Below are 14,902 nucleotides of genomic sequence, written 5' to 3' on the forward strand. Positions count from 1 at the left end.
TAAGTTATTTCCATCGGCTCCTACTGTATATTCCATGAAAGTTAACTTTATTTTCATCGGTTTACAGTGGACCGATGAAAAAATATTTAAATTCCATGAAATTAACCAGACCGATGAAAATAATCGTGTTTCCTGGCCTTGATCTGATCCTGGTCGGACGCCGAGATTGATGGATAGCTGAAGTAATCTGATGATGAGCTCCCTTCCACACGCGCGCACTTGCAAGCAAACATATGAGCCAGTCGTCACTCGATCAGTCAGTGCGTTCTATTAGCTCCAAGACACCAGCTCCTGCTAGCTGATAATATATATATATATATATATATATATATATATATATATATATATATATATATATATATATATATATATATATATATATATATATATATACTAGGTATGTACCCGTGCGTTGCAACGGCACACAAAATATTCAAATTAAACACACCTGAGTAGCCATGCAGTAAAACTATTTTGGTACTTTTCTCACAAAGACAGAAATACCTAAAGCTGTGTAATCTGACATGACAGGTAACATGACCCATAAGAAAAGTTGAACAGAAATATGCCCCCCTCCCCGCAAGCCAAGCACATGCTTCCTCTCCTTCAACACAAGTAGAGTCCATCCCATCTAGATCTAGTCGAGCCTGATGACACCGTACAATTCCATCGGTGCTGCATTGGCGTTCTACGCAGCGGGCACGAACATGAAGAGTGAGATCGACCTGAATGCGTCTTATGATCATAGAACTTCGAACCACCTACAATAAAGTGTGAAAAAATATAGAATAAAATGAAACAAAAAACGAGGTAAATGCATGTAGTTCTTTGTGTGAACACACACCTCCTTTGTTTTGTTTTGTTTCGTTTACTTGAAATATAACATGACTTTGTTGCCCCCTCTGTAGCCTAAAGGAGCTGCAGATAACAACTACTTGGTTTAATATGTTCTTACTTTGTTAAGCTATGTTCTTTGTTATGGTGTAGTGTGATATTTCGGCTATTTCAGGCTAGTAAAGCAATATTTATTTTGACATATATAATTCTCATTTTTAGACAAATATGTCAGCCTTGGCTCTTCAACCTATCAAAATGATGTTCAATGAAAACCTAAAAATAGAGCTTTTTCTGCTATAACTTTTTCCACATGGACTATTACCAAAATCCTACCAGCACCAAAACTCCCTAGTAAACTACAAGGAATAGTCGGAACAAAAGAATATCATGATAAACAACTATTAGTGGGTTATGGCGCTGTTCTGAAAAAGATTAAGAACATACCTAAAAGAAGCTTTAGGAAAACTGAGTCCTAATGCATAGAATGAAAGATTGATTTATTAAGAAATGCCTAAAAAGACAAAATATGGAGAAAATAAAAATAACATTTTACCTGCATCCTCTGGTCATTGTATATGCAATGCAAGGTCAAAACGAACACCATAAACATGCATTTCTATTACCCAGTATCTGCAACATCAAACTCAGTTATTAGTGTATAAACAATTGCACCATCTAATAGAATGACAAGCGACAGAAGGAAATTAGGAGCAATTTAATAGAAGTTATATACAAATTTGTACCTCAAGCAATCCTCTGTAAATCCACGCATTACAGGATGATTACAATTGAAGTTATTTCCACAACCAGAATAATTATAAAACTCTCCCTGCACAGATAAATGCCCTTCAAATAAATTGTTATATAGACATGAATGTATGAAACAGAATACATAACTATTTTTGTGGTCCATGAAAATCATAAAACCAACATAGGTTGCTAAATGAAAAAAACAAAGAGAAGAATGATCTTATAGAAGTCTTCTAAATGCAGAACGGGCACACTCCAAAAAACTTCTTCAATGTCAATTTAGTTGTTCCACCAAAAAATAGATTTAAGAGGGCAATTGCAACTTGTGTGGGTGGGTGGGTTGGGGGATTTCTATTGCTACAGAGAGCAATGCCATTAGTGCTACTGCTATGAGGTTCATTTCTATACTTTAATTAAGTCCAATGCACTGCTATGATTTCTATTGGCAGTATTTCAGAATCCTAGCAAAACAGAAAAAACATATGACTATTGACCGTACTCCTGCAACAATTGTTGGATAATGGTTTGCCGAAATCATTGACCGGCACTGCTATGATTTCTAAACCTAGCAAAACAGATAGAATGTGTTCATCCAAAAAACGTGTTCATAAGAGATATACACAACCAGGCAGAATGCAAAACGGAAAACAAGGCTATAGACGACTATCGACCGTAGCCAGGCAACCCTAAACCCTTATGATAATGAAAAGAAGATGCAGTTCTCTTATGATAATGAAAACCTCGCCCGAATTGACAATTACTGGATAATGATTTCCCAAAATCATTGGCTAAACAAAGCATGGGTACCGAAAATCCGTGGAGCCGATGCTGAATCCGTGGAGCCTTTGGTGGAGCCGATGCCGAAATCGTCCCAATCCGGCGGGATGCGGAACCGGCAGAACCGTGCACCATCCGTCTTTGTGGATGCCTACAATAGACACTTAAGTAGTAGTAGAGATAAAAGGTATAAAATAAATCCAAGTTCTTTTTATGGGTAAAATAATTGAATAGAACATAAAGTTCCAACTTCAGAAGGTTTGATGGTAGAAGTTGAAAATGTCCACGAATAAACCATTAATGAAAAAGGAGCAAAGTGAGACTAAATAAAAAGAACATGAAAGATTGCAGTGACGATAGTCGGTTCAGAAATCACTAACTACTACTCTATCCAAAAACAGTCTAGATAAGTCCACATTAATCATGATGATGACATTAAACTGATAGATCATAAAATTCAGCCAGAGCCAGCTATTGCTACAAGAACGAACTGGAATCATTGTAACAAACATAACTGGAATTAACAAAATGCTACTAAATAAAAAATAAAATAAACTGGAAAAGGCTGAGAAGTCCAACTTCTATGTAACCCAGGCACCCAACAGTTTTTGATCTATGATCATATTTTTCTACTAAATAAATACAGGCCCCTCCATACTACAATCAGGTGATTCTTATCAAACAAGACATTACCTAAAAGAACGAAAGGCTACTAAATAAAAGAACAAATTAAACCGACCTCGTTGGCGAGAGCATAATGGACAAGTAAACCTACAGATTGGTCTTACTCCAAGGATTCCGCGGCCGCGCCAACTGTCAACTAACCAGTACGGAGATTAAACAACAACGAACAGTCTTAAGGTATAAGAACATTTCATAGGCACATTCCACAAACAAATCACAAGGCACATAGAGAAGGTGGAAGAATATATCTCCTGAAGGGCGGCGCGCATAGCATCATTGATGTCGTCCTCTTCCTTGGCGGGCTCACCGGCAGTGCCCCAGGCGGGGCGCGGCGACGCGGTGGTGGCGAAGTCGTCGTCATCGTCGTCCGCCCAGGACTTGGTGGTAAGTGGCGCGGGAACCTAGAACAGCTCCTTCTGCGGTGGCTCTTGCCGTTGTGCGACCCCCTCGCCGTCCTCCTCCCGGAAATTGATGGCGAAGAGCTAATCTGACAGTAGCCAAAATGGAGCGCAACAAACCAAGAAAATTGGCTGGCTCGGCCGTTGCACTGGTTGGCCAAACCGGGACGACCTCTCCTTACAGCAAAAAACTTGAACGAGAGGCATTTCCTTTGTCCTTCCCCCACTCACTCTCCCAGCCAAGTAGTCCCCAAGTTGAAGGTAGAAGCAAAATATTGCAGGCAAATATTACACTCTCTACTTTTGCCACAGCAGCTAACAAATCTTGATCAAAGATTTCGAGCAGAATCTAGAATCATGAGCTCCTCCTCCTCCGCCTCCTCGATGAACCCGTTCCTACACTCGTTAGTATATAAGAAAATGTGTACAATGCAATGCAGGAAATATGTGAGTATATGGTACGTCCTGTTAATGAGACATGGCAAATAACATCTTTCAGTCTTGAGTTTTTTGACCAATGTATTTTTGGGAGATATGGTACGTCCTGTTAATGAGACAAGTTCAATTATAGCAAAGTATAATAAAAACAGACATAGTTTATGGAAATATCAGGATAGAGACTAACTGTAGAGATTGAAGGAGGACTTTCGGGATAGCCCATGGGCAGTGTGATCTCCAGTAAATGCATCTGTCCTGGTTCATCCCTGGCAGATACATAAGCCATAGTTTCAACTTTCAAACAACAGAATAGAATTAAAGGGGTGCCTCCAAAGAAACGCAGCTACAATTGTGATTGTTGTTCATATGCATTACAATGTTCAGACAGGTTTCTGAAATAACCTTTTCGAACAACTATCAAACTGACAAAATTCAGTATGTAATGCGCCAGCTTTGCTCAACCGCCTGAACGGCAGTAGTTTTTTTCTCCAAGCAGTCGTACAATATAAACCTATAGAAAGAGGTTAGTGCCGACTGGCAGCAACCTGAATCCTTACACGACGTGGAAGGTGAGACAGGACACTCCGTCTCCTGTGGCGCTCACCAGCTGCTTCCACCCGATCTCTTCGATCTGCACGCGCAAAAGTCCAAATAGAAAAACGCCATGCCACCAACCCCACATATGGGCAAAAAAACGATTTCTTTACGGCATATGTCAGTGCAGCATTTCATCGAGCGGCTGGCGTACCTGCGCGAACACGGAGCTGTAGAACGCAGGCGACCGACGGGGAGGTGGCTCCGCTTCCACCTTGCCCGCCCGCGCTTGCGATCTTGCTGGCGTGCGCGCGAGCGTAGCAAGCACCGGCAAGTCCATTCCTAAGTTCCTAACCGGTGGCAAGGATGGGAGTTGTTTCACTCAAATGCGATACTGACGGTGGAAACTGCGTGCGGACCATCCGCGAGCTAGGTGACGACGATTAAAAAGGCCCAGATTTCCTTGGGCTCAAGACAGTTCGAGCCAAACGGTCCATAGTGAACCTGTTCCTGCACTCGTCGCTGCAGAAGGCCTTCTCGCCCCTGCACCCCACCACAAGACGTTCTGTCAAAAATCAAGAACCAAACAGCGTTGGAACATGTCTCACATGACACATCACACGCATTTGATGGAAACCAGGCTCACTCACAGGTAGATGAAGATGTCCCGGTCCTCCAGCAACCTCTTCATGCAGCAGCAGCAACGGCCGGACGCGACGACTCTGGCGGGTGCCGCCAGCGACGAAGACGAAGACGTGGGCGGCTGCCGGTCGCTCAATGCCAACGGCTCGATGCTGAAAACCACCTTCCTGCAGCCACCACCTACGTCTCCCCTGCGCACCTCCACCGTCTCGCCGGCGAGGATGTGCGTGGTCCTCGGGTCGGCCCCGCGCGAGATGACGCAAGTGTACTCCTCGCAGTCGGCGTACTCGCTCGCCTGTTTGCCTAGGGTTCCGCGGCCCCCTCGCCGTCCTCCTCCCGGCCGCCTTGCCTTTGTCGCCCTTCTTCTTCTTCTTGAGGGACTCGAGCGCCGCGAACACGTTGCCGGTGTTGAGCTTGACCTCCTCCGCCGCTCCGCCCCGCCTCCCGCCGCCCACCATACCCCCTGACCGCCGCGGTGGACCCCGGCGAGGCGACCCGAGCGGACCCCGAACCCGAATCTGTCCTGCCCGGTCGATCTGCAGGGACGAATCGACGTCGGGTGTCCTCGCCACCGGGAGATCGGACCTTGATTGGGATTCGGGTAGGGGTGGAGGCGCGGTTGCTAGGGTTTTGAGATGGGCGGAGACTGGAGGCGGAGGAGGAGACGCGTGCCGCAGCCTTCACCTGACGCTGAGGGGAGATCCGGGTCGAGAGCAAGCTCATCTCGCTGAAGTAGCGTCGACAGCGGGATGACCGCGACCGCCGCGCGGGGAGGGGTCACAGAGCGAGATTGGGGGGCGAGGGCGGGGGCGAGGTCACGGAGCGAGATTGGGGGGGGGGGGGGGCAGCGGTTGGGCAGAACCGTGCACCGTGTGGATTGTGAACGCCTACGTTAGTCTCTTAAGAAGTAGTATAGATATATATATATATATATATATTATATTAGGAGTCCTGGGCTTCCAATAACTAAAGGAAGCCCAGGCCAGACAGTGCAATCCGGTCGAGCCGGACCAGATCCAGACGTATATAAAAGAAAATCTGTAGTGCTAGGTGTCGGCGTTTCGAACCCGGGGGGTCCCTGGACCGACGAGTAAATTGTCGCCGCGTGCCCCAGCTGAGATGGGTCGGCGCGAGACGGAGCGCGAAGGGGGGAAGAGGAGCCGGAGGGAGACAGGCGTGAGAGGTGAAACCCGCGACCTTCGTGTTTGTCCCGCGCCCAGGTCGGGTGCGCTTGCAGTAGGGGGTTACAAGCGTCCACGCGGGAGGGAGCGAGCGGCCCTGCGCGAGCGCCGTCCCGTCCTTCTTCGCGCGGCCCACCCTCTGTAAGAGGGCCCTGGACCTTCCTTTTATAGGCGTAAGGAAAGGATCCAGGTGTACAATGGGGGGTGTAGCAGTGTGCTAACGTGTCTAGCGGAGGAGAGCTAGTGCCCTAAGTACATGCCATCGTGGCAGCCGGAGAGGTTTTGGCACCCGGTTCGTGTGGTGTCGTGGCCGTCGGAGGAGCGCTGGAGCCTGGTGGAAAGACAGCTGTCGGGGCTGTCGAGTCCTTGCTGACGTCTTCTTGCTTCCGTAAGGGAGCTGAGAGCCGCCGTCGTCATAGAGCGTGCGGGGCGCCATCATTACTTGTTTAGCGGAGCGAGCCCGATGGGACGCCGGTCTTGTTCCCCGTAGCCTGAGTCAGCTTGGGGTAGGGTAATGATGGCGACCCCCCATGACGTGGTCGGTCCGAGCCCTGGGTTGGGCGAGGTGGAGGCTCCTCCGAGGTCGAGGTCGAGTCTGTCTTCCAAGGCCGAGGTCGAGTCCGAGCCCCTGGGTCGGGCGAGGCGGAGACCGTCGGCTGAGGCCAGGGCTGAGTCCGAGCCCTGGGGTCGAGCGAAGCGGAGTTCGTCGTCTTCCGGGGCTGAGCCCGAGTCCGAGCCCTGGGGTCGGGCGAAGCGGAGTTCGTCGTCTTCCGGGGCTGAGCCCGAGTCCGAGCCCTGGGGTCGGACGAAGCGGAGTTCGTCGTCTTCCGGGGCTGAGCCCGAGTCCGAGCCCTGGGGTCGGGTGAAGCGGAGTTCGTCGTCTTCCGGGGCTGAGCCCGAGTCCGAGCCCTGGGGTCGGGCGAAGCGGAGTTCGTCGTCTTCCGGGGCTGAGCCCGAGTCCGAGCCCTAGGGTCGGGCGAAGCGGAGTTTCCTATGACGCCTGAAGCCGGACTTGGCTGCTGTCAGCCTCACTCTGTTGAGTGGCACAGCAGTCGGAGCGGCGCAGGCGGCGCTGTCCTCTTGTCAGACCGGTTAGTGGAGCGGCGAAGTGACTACAGACACTTCGGCTCTGTCGACTGGAGGGCACGCGTTAGGATAAAGGTGTCAGGCCACCTTTGCATTAAATGCCCCTGCGATTCGGTCGGTTGGCGTGGCGACTTGGCCAAGGTTGCTTCTTGGCGAAGACTGGGCCTCGGGCGAGCCGAAGGTGTGCCCGTTGCTGGAGGGGGTCCTCGGGCAAGACGTAGATCCTCCGGGGTCGGCTGCCCTTGCCCGAGGCTGGGCTCGGGCGAGGCGTGATCGCGTCCCTCGAATGGACCGACCTTTGACTTAATCGCACCCATCAGGCCTTTGCAGCTTTGTGCTGATGGGGGTTACCAGCTGAGATTTAGGAGTCTTGAGGGTACCCCTAATTATGGTCCCCGACAGTAGCCCTCGAGCCTCGAAGGGAGTGTTAATACTCGCTTGGAGGCTTTTGTTGCACTTTTTGCAAGGGGACCAGCCTTTCTCGGTTGCGTTTTGTTCCGGTGGGTGCGCGCGAGCGCACCCGCCGGGTGTAGCCCCCGAGGCCTCGGAGGAGTGGTTTGACTTCTTCGAGGTCTTAATGCATTTCGCAATGCTTCGGCCGGACTGGTTGTTCCCTCATGCGAGCTGGCCGTAGCCTGGGTGCACGGTCGAGTCCCAAGTTCTCGGGCTGGTATGTTGACGCTGTCAACGGTTTGGCCGGAGCCGGGTTTGCGAGAGCAGCCCCCGAGCCTCCACACAGGGCGAGAGGACGGTCAGGGACATACTCGACTTTTTTACATACGCCCCCGCGTCGCCTTTCCGCAAGGAGGAGGGGGGGAAAAGCGCCATGTTGCCCTTGGAGGGCGCCGAACATGGTGTCTCCAGTGAGCTGCTGACGGGTAATCCAAGTGGACACCCATGCCCCATTTGTTAGGGGTCGGCTAGAGGCCCGGAGGCGCGCTCTAAAAGTACCTGCGGGTGATCTGCCGGACCCGGTCCCCTTTTGATGGGGTCCGAGGGCTCGATGCCTCCCTCTGATGGGATTCCGTTACAAGATCGTTCCCGCTGGTCTCGGAAATGTCCTAGGTGTGAATCATCTAGGCCCCTTTGGTAATGTTTTAGTAATTAATGACAACTACTTGTGGACTAACGATTCTTGGAGAAATAAGAATGCAGGGTTGGACCACATAGAAATAAGAATGTTGAAGAGTCATACGCATTGGTTGTGGATCAGATGAAGGCAAAGGTATAATATAGGTTTTACTTTTGCCGGTCTTGAGGAGTTTAGAGAAGATACCTGACCGGATTAGTAGGCTAGATAGCCGTACTATTAAGAGGGGTCAATGACTTAGATCTGTGTAAGACTTAGTGCCTCATAGAGCATCAAGTAGCTGCATTTGCATAAGGACTAACAGCGCTTCTCATTTCGTGAGTTAAAAGTTCATTCAAAAGCTTGTTTGAAACTTGAGAAGTCTTGGTCGCGCGGACTGTCCGGCCCTTGGGGGCGGACCGTCCGCGATCCTCCAGAGGGTCCGAGGTTTGACCATTTGTATTGACTCTGTGTTCTTTTGCACTGCGGACCGTCCGGTCCTTAGGGCCGGACCGTCCGCAGTCCTGACCAAAGGAAGGTGGCTTCGGGTCAGTCCCTGAATTATAGGCGGACAGTCCGCCTGTGAGGCGCGGACGGTCCGCATGTGTCTAACTCGTTTTTGGACAGGGACTGTGTGTTTTTATTGATTTGTACTACGGACAGTCCGGGGGACCAGTCCGGACAGTACTGTCTCAGGTCGCGGACGGTCCGGGATTTATAGCCGGACGGTCCGCGTGTGCTAACTCAGTTTGATCCGAGGCTCGGGTGTTTGAAATGGCCAGGTCGCGGACGGTCCGACCTTGAAGGGCGGACTGTCCGGACCCACCTTTTGAGTCGACTCTGACATGTTCCAACGGTCATTATAGCCGTTATGGTGTACGGCGGACCGTCCGGCCCTAGGGCGCGGACGGTCCGCGCCTGCGCAGAACTGCCCTCTTTTGCACATAACGGTTGGTTTTAGATGGGGGACTATAAATAGAAGGGTAGCTCGTGTGTGAGACCTCTCTTGGCCATTCCTTGCATACATTGAGCTCACTTGTGATCCTCCAACTCACTCTCTCACACTCTTTGCTTGAGATTGCATTCTAGTGAGAGATTGAGGGTTTCTAGTGCATTTGCATCATTTGGTGATTCTTGAGGCACTAGGTGATACACCGAGCAAGCGTCGTTGGCTTGTTACTCTTGGAGGTTGCCGCCTCCTAGACGGCTCGGGTGATTGTCTCCGTCGAGCTCTCCAAGAAGATTGTGGAGAAGCCGCGGTGTTGATTGTGAGGGGTTCGCGCCTACCTCGCCGGAGCGGCAAAGGTGACATTAGTGGAATCGAGGTATTGAGTGATTTCTTGTCCACTTGGCTCAAAGATCAAGTCGTGTCTTGATAGAGGAGCAAGTGAGAGCTTGAAGTCCACCTCAACGTGGATTAGGGGTGATCGGCAAATCACCGATACCACGGGATAAATTTCGGTGTCTATTCCTTCTCGCATTTACTTATTGCCTCGCAATTGATTAGTGATTTGCTTATTGTTCTTCAAGTATTCAATCTCCGTAGTTGTCTTTCATACATTGTTTACTTATTGACACTAGTAAATTTATTCCTCCTGTTGTATTGATTAAATTTACTTAGTATTGTTGTTTTTAGTCAAAACCGTCTATTCACCCCCCCTCTAGCCGGTGTCCTAGATCCTACAAGTGGTATCAGAGCCGAGGACTCCATTGTTTGTGGATCTAATCATCCCGGAGTGGGACAAAATGGCTAGTAACAACAATGTGCACATTGGGAAGCCACCGCACTTTGATGGAAACAATTATGATTATTGGAAAATAAGAATGTCAATGCATCTTAGAGCAATGGGTGGAAAAATTTGGCCAATTGTTAGAGATGGATTCGTTGTATTGAAGGAAGATGAACCATCCGTTAGTGATAATGAGAATATCCTCACAAATGATCAAGCCATGAATGTCTTTTATGATGCTCTTGATATAAATGAGTTCAATCGTATCAAGAATCTCACAACCGCTCATGAGATTTGGGTAAAACTAATGGAAATTCATGAAGGAACTACAATTGTGAAGAGTGCCAAACTATATGTGTGCAAAGGGAAGTTTGAGCAATTTATTATGAAAGAAGATGAGAGTGTATCCGATATGTTCAATCGATTGAATGAGATTGTAAATGAACTCAAAGGACTTGGTTTTAATGTACCGGATGTGGATTTCACACACAAGTTCCTTAGATCACTTCCGGAGAAATATGAGACTATTGTGACAATGCTAGTAAGGAGTGATCTATCTACAACCTCTCCAACTGAAGTATTGGGAGAAATTCTCACTCAAGATATATTTAAGAAGTCACAAGCCGATGCTTTAAGTTTGGCAAAGAAGGTGAAAAATGAATCTATTGCTCTCAAAGCCAAGGCCTCAAAGGCAATTGAAAAGGAAGATAGCAATGATGAAGAAAATGAAAGCGAGAGTGATGGTGACATGGCTTTATTTGTAAGGAAATTCAATAAATTCATGAAGATGAAAAGAGGTCAACCTAGAAGAGGTCAAACATCTAGAAGAAATGCTTTCAATGATAGAAAATGTTTTGAGTGTGGGGAACCCGGTCACATTGCCATGAATTGTCCAAGCAAGAAGAAGAAGGGCAAAGATGAAAGTGACAAGAAGAAAAAGAAATACTATAACAAGAAGAAAGATGGCAAAGCCTACTTAGTTGAATGGGACTCGGATGATAGCTCGGATGATGATGATGATGACACCTCATCCAAGCTTAATGCCGGAATTGCCATCAAGGAAGCTCCCTCACTCTTCTCATCCCCCATTGTCTCATGGCAAAGGGAGATGCTAAGGTAAAAATCATCACCGATTTAAATGATATAAATGATGATGATGATATCGATGATGTTGATGATGATGGCTATTCATATGATGATCTTGTTAGAATGTTAGGTGAGGCCGATGACTACATGCACAAAGAAAAAGAAAAATTTAAGGCCTTGAAGGAATTGTATAAAAACCTCCAAGTGTCTTTTGAGGAGCTCAAGACCTCTCACAATGACCTCAAAGAAAATTGTGAGAAGCTTGCGGATGCTCAAAAATCATCTATTGTGCATGAAGTTGAGGTGGTCACTAAGGATGTTGGAGTCACTTGTGACTTACTTGATAGTCTTACAAGTGAACCACTACCTACTAACTCTATTTGTGATAAATGCAAAATTTCTCTCAATGATAATATTGCTCTTGATGAATCAAAAATTATTGTTGAGAATGAAGTGTTAGTGGATAGAATAAGTACTCTAACTCATGACCTAGAAAAGGCATATGGTGGTAAGAAGAATTTGGATTTCATATTGGGAAGTCAACGATGCTCTCTTAACCGTGAAGGTCTTGGATATGTTCCCAAGAAAGGAAAGAATGCTTTTGTAAAGCAAAAGACATTGTTTGTGAAAGAATGTGACAAAGTGTGTCACAAGTGTCACAAAAAGGGACATGTTAAGAAAAATTGTCCCAAGTTCAAACATGTATCCTCCACTTGTTTTGAGCATTGTTATGTTCTTTCTCATAATGCAAAAGGTGTTCATGCTAAATTTGTTGGTACTTCAATTGTTGGAAACAAAAAGAAAGCTATTTGGGTGCCAAAGACCTTGGTCACTAACATCCAAGGACCCAAGCAAGTTTGGGTACCTAAAAGAGATTGATTTCCTTTTGTAGGTAAACTACAAGGCGGGAGGGAATCATTGGGTGTTGGATAGTGGATGTACTCAACACATGACCGGGGATATGAAGATGTTTACCCAAATGAGTGATGAAGATTGCTCAAATTATGATAGTATCACATTTGGAGATAATCGTAAAGGAAAGGTTAAAGGTTTGGGTAAAATTGCTATTTCAAATGATCATTCTATATCAAATGTGCTATTGGTTGAGTCTTTGAATTTTAATTTACTTTCCGTAGCTCAATTATGTGATTTAGGATTTTGTTGCAATTTCACGGTTGAAGATGTTATTATCTCTAGTGTTGATGGTAGCAATCTTAAATTTAAAGGTTTTAGACATGAAAATCTTTATCTTGTTGATTTCTCATCTAATGAGGCAAAGCTCACAACTTGCTTATTTTCAAAAGCTTCACTAGGTTGGTTATGGCATAGAAGACTTGGTCATGTTGGGATGAAGCAACTCAATCGGTTAACCAAGCATGACTTAGTTCGAGGCTTGAAAGATGTGAAGTTTGAAAAAAACAAATTGTGTAGCTCTTGTCAAGCCGGTAAGCAAGTGGCAAATACTCATCCAAATAAAAGTCAAATGTCCACTCATCGACCTTTGGAATTACTTCACATGGATTTATTTGGGCCCACATCTTTTGTAAGTATTGGTGGTAATTCTTATTGTCTTGTGATTGTGGATGACTATTCAAGATTTACTTGGGTTTATTTTCTACGAGACAAATCCAATGTGTTTGAAACATTCAAGTCATTTGCTATATTGGCTCAAAATCAATTTGATTTCGACATCAAAAAGGTTAGAAGTGATAATGGGTCGAAATTCAAAAATGCAAGGATTGATCAATATTGTGATGACAAGGGTATCAAACATGAATTCTCTTCCAAATATACCCCGGAACAAAACGGTATTGTTGAAAGAAAGAATAGAACTCTTATTGATATGGCAAGGTCTATGTTAGCGGAATATAATATATCGGATTCTTATTGGGCCGAGGCAATAAATACCGCTTGTCATTCATCAAATAGACTATATTGTCACAAACTCTTGAAGAAAACTCCATATGAATTGCTCATTGGTAGAAAGCCAAATATCTCATATTTTAGGGTATTTGGTTGCAAATGTTATATTTTGAGAAAGGGAAGCCGGCTTTCTAAATTTGAGAAGAAATGTGATGAGGGTTTTCTTCTTGGATATTCATCAAATAGTAAGGCTTATAGAGTCTTCAACAAATCTCATGGTATTATTGAGGAAGCATATGATGTTGAATTTGATGAAACAAATGGGTCTCAAGATGAGAGTGATAATCTCGATGATGTTGGGGGAACTCAATTGATAAATGCAATGAAAACAATGGCCATTGGTGAAATAAAACCTAAGGAAGATGATGATGAAGATAGTGTAGTTGTTATTCCTTCATCCTCAACTATAAATGAGGAAGATCACCAAAGCCAACAACTCGATGAAACCTTGGATACTCATGATCAAGGTACTTCAAGACCTACGGTTCCTCCTAATGCTTCAACAAGCAACTATCAAACGGTATCAAGAATTCATCATTCCATTGTGAAGGATCACCCGGTTGATCAAATTGTGGGTGATATTAGTAAGGGTGTTCAAACTCGCTCTCGCATAGCTTCATTTTGTGAACATTTCTCTTTTGTATCTTGTATGGAACCTAACCGTGTAGATGAAGCTCTACTTGATGTTGATTGGGTGAATGCAATGCATGAAGAATTAAATAACTTCGCTCGAAATGAAGTTTGGGAGCTTGTTGAGAGACCAAAGAACCACAATGTTATTGGTACAAAATGGGTGTTTCGCAACAAGCACAATGAAGATGGTGTGGTAGTAAGAAACAAGGCAAGATTAGTTGCACAAGGATATACTCAAATTGAAGGATTGGATTTTGGGGAGACATTTGCTCCCGTAGCAAGATTAGAAGCAATCCGGATTCTACTTGCTTATGCTTGTGCACACAATATCAAGCTCTACCAAATGGATGTAAAGAGTGCCTTTCTAAATGGTAAGATTAGTGAACTAGTGTATGTTGAACAACCTCCCGGTTTTGAGGACCCCAAAAGACCTAACCATGTGTTCAAGCTTTCTAAAGCTCTCTATGGGCTTAAGCAAGCTCCACGCGCTTGGTATGAAAGGCTTAGGGATTTCTTGCTTTCCAAAGACTTCAAAATTGGGAAGGTTGACACTACTCTATTCACTAAAAGAATTGGCAAAGATTTATTTGTTTGTCAAATCTACGTTGATGATATTATTTTTGGATCTACTAATGAATTATTTTGCGAGGAGTTCGGAAAAATGATGTCAAAGGAATTTGAAATGTCTATGATAGGAGAATTGAGCTTCTTTCTTGGCCTTCAAATCAAACAATTGAAAGATGGAATTTTTATAAGTCAATCAAAATATTTGAGGGACATGCTCAAGAAGTTTGGTTTAGAAAATGCTAAGCCTATCAAGACTCCAATGGCAACAAATGGTCATCTAGACTTAGATGAAGGAGGTACTATAGTTGATCAAAAACTTTATCGTTCAATAATTGGTAGTTTGCTTTATATTACCGCATCTAGGCCCGATGTTATGTTTAGTGTATGCATGTGTGCTCGATTTCAAGCTTCTCCTAGAGAGATTCACTTGAAGGCCGCTAAAAGAATTCTAAGATATTTGAAGTATACTCCCAATATTGGTCTATGGTATCCCAAAGGTGCTCAATTTGAATTAATTGGATATTCGGATTCGGACTATGCGGGGTGCAAAGTTGATAGAAAAAGCAC

At 45.6% G+C, this 14,902-nt stretch overlaps 1 protein-coding gene and 1 long non-coding RNA gene across 2 annotated transcripts in view; both read right to left on the minus strand.

Moving 5' to 3' along the window:
• Nucleotides 1-696: 696 nt before the first annotated feature.
• On the minus strand, nucleotides 697-1,411 carry LOC109945493 (uncharacterized). The gene is made up of 3 exons (XR_002268689.1): nucleotides 1,391-1,411; nucleotides 1,282-1,309; nucleotides 697-761 (listed from the first exon to the last, which is right to left on the minus strand). It is a non-coding gene; the product is annotated as an uncharacterized lncRNA (long non-coding RNA).
• A 2,364-nt stretch (nucleotides 1,412-3,775) lies between these two features.
• LOC103655213 (FCS-Like Zinc finger 10) overlaps nucleotides 3,776-14,902 on the minus strand; it is a 29,744-nt gene continuing 18,617 nt past the window's right edge. The window contains exons 2-4 of the mRNA XM_020552027.1: nucleotides 5,069-5,645; nucleotides 4,923-4,961; nucleotides 3,776-3,842 (exon numbers count right to left, since the gene is read on the minus strand). Of these exons, the coding sequence (XP_020407616.1) occupies nucleotides 3,776-3,842; nucleotides 4,923-4,961; nucleotides 5,069-5,645 (683 nt within the window). The remainder of the gene's footprint in view (nucleotides 3,843-4,922; nucleotides 4,962-5,068; nucleotides 5,646-14,902) is intronic.

Source organism: Zea mays, chromosome 4 (assembly GCF_902167145.1).
Source record: "Zea mays cultivar B73 chromosome 4, Zm-B73-REFERENCE-NAM-5.0, whole genome shotgun sequence".
Taxonomy (NCBI): Eukaryota; Viridiplantae; Streptophyta; class Magnoliopsida; order Poales; family Poaceae; genus Zea; species Zea mays.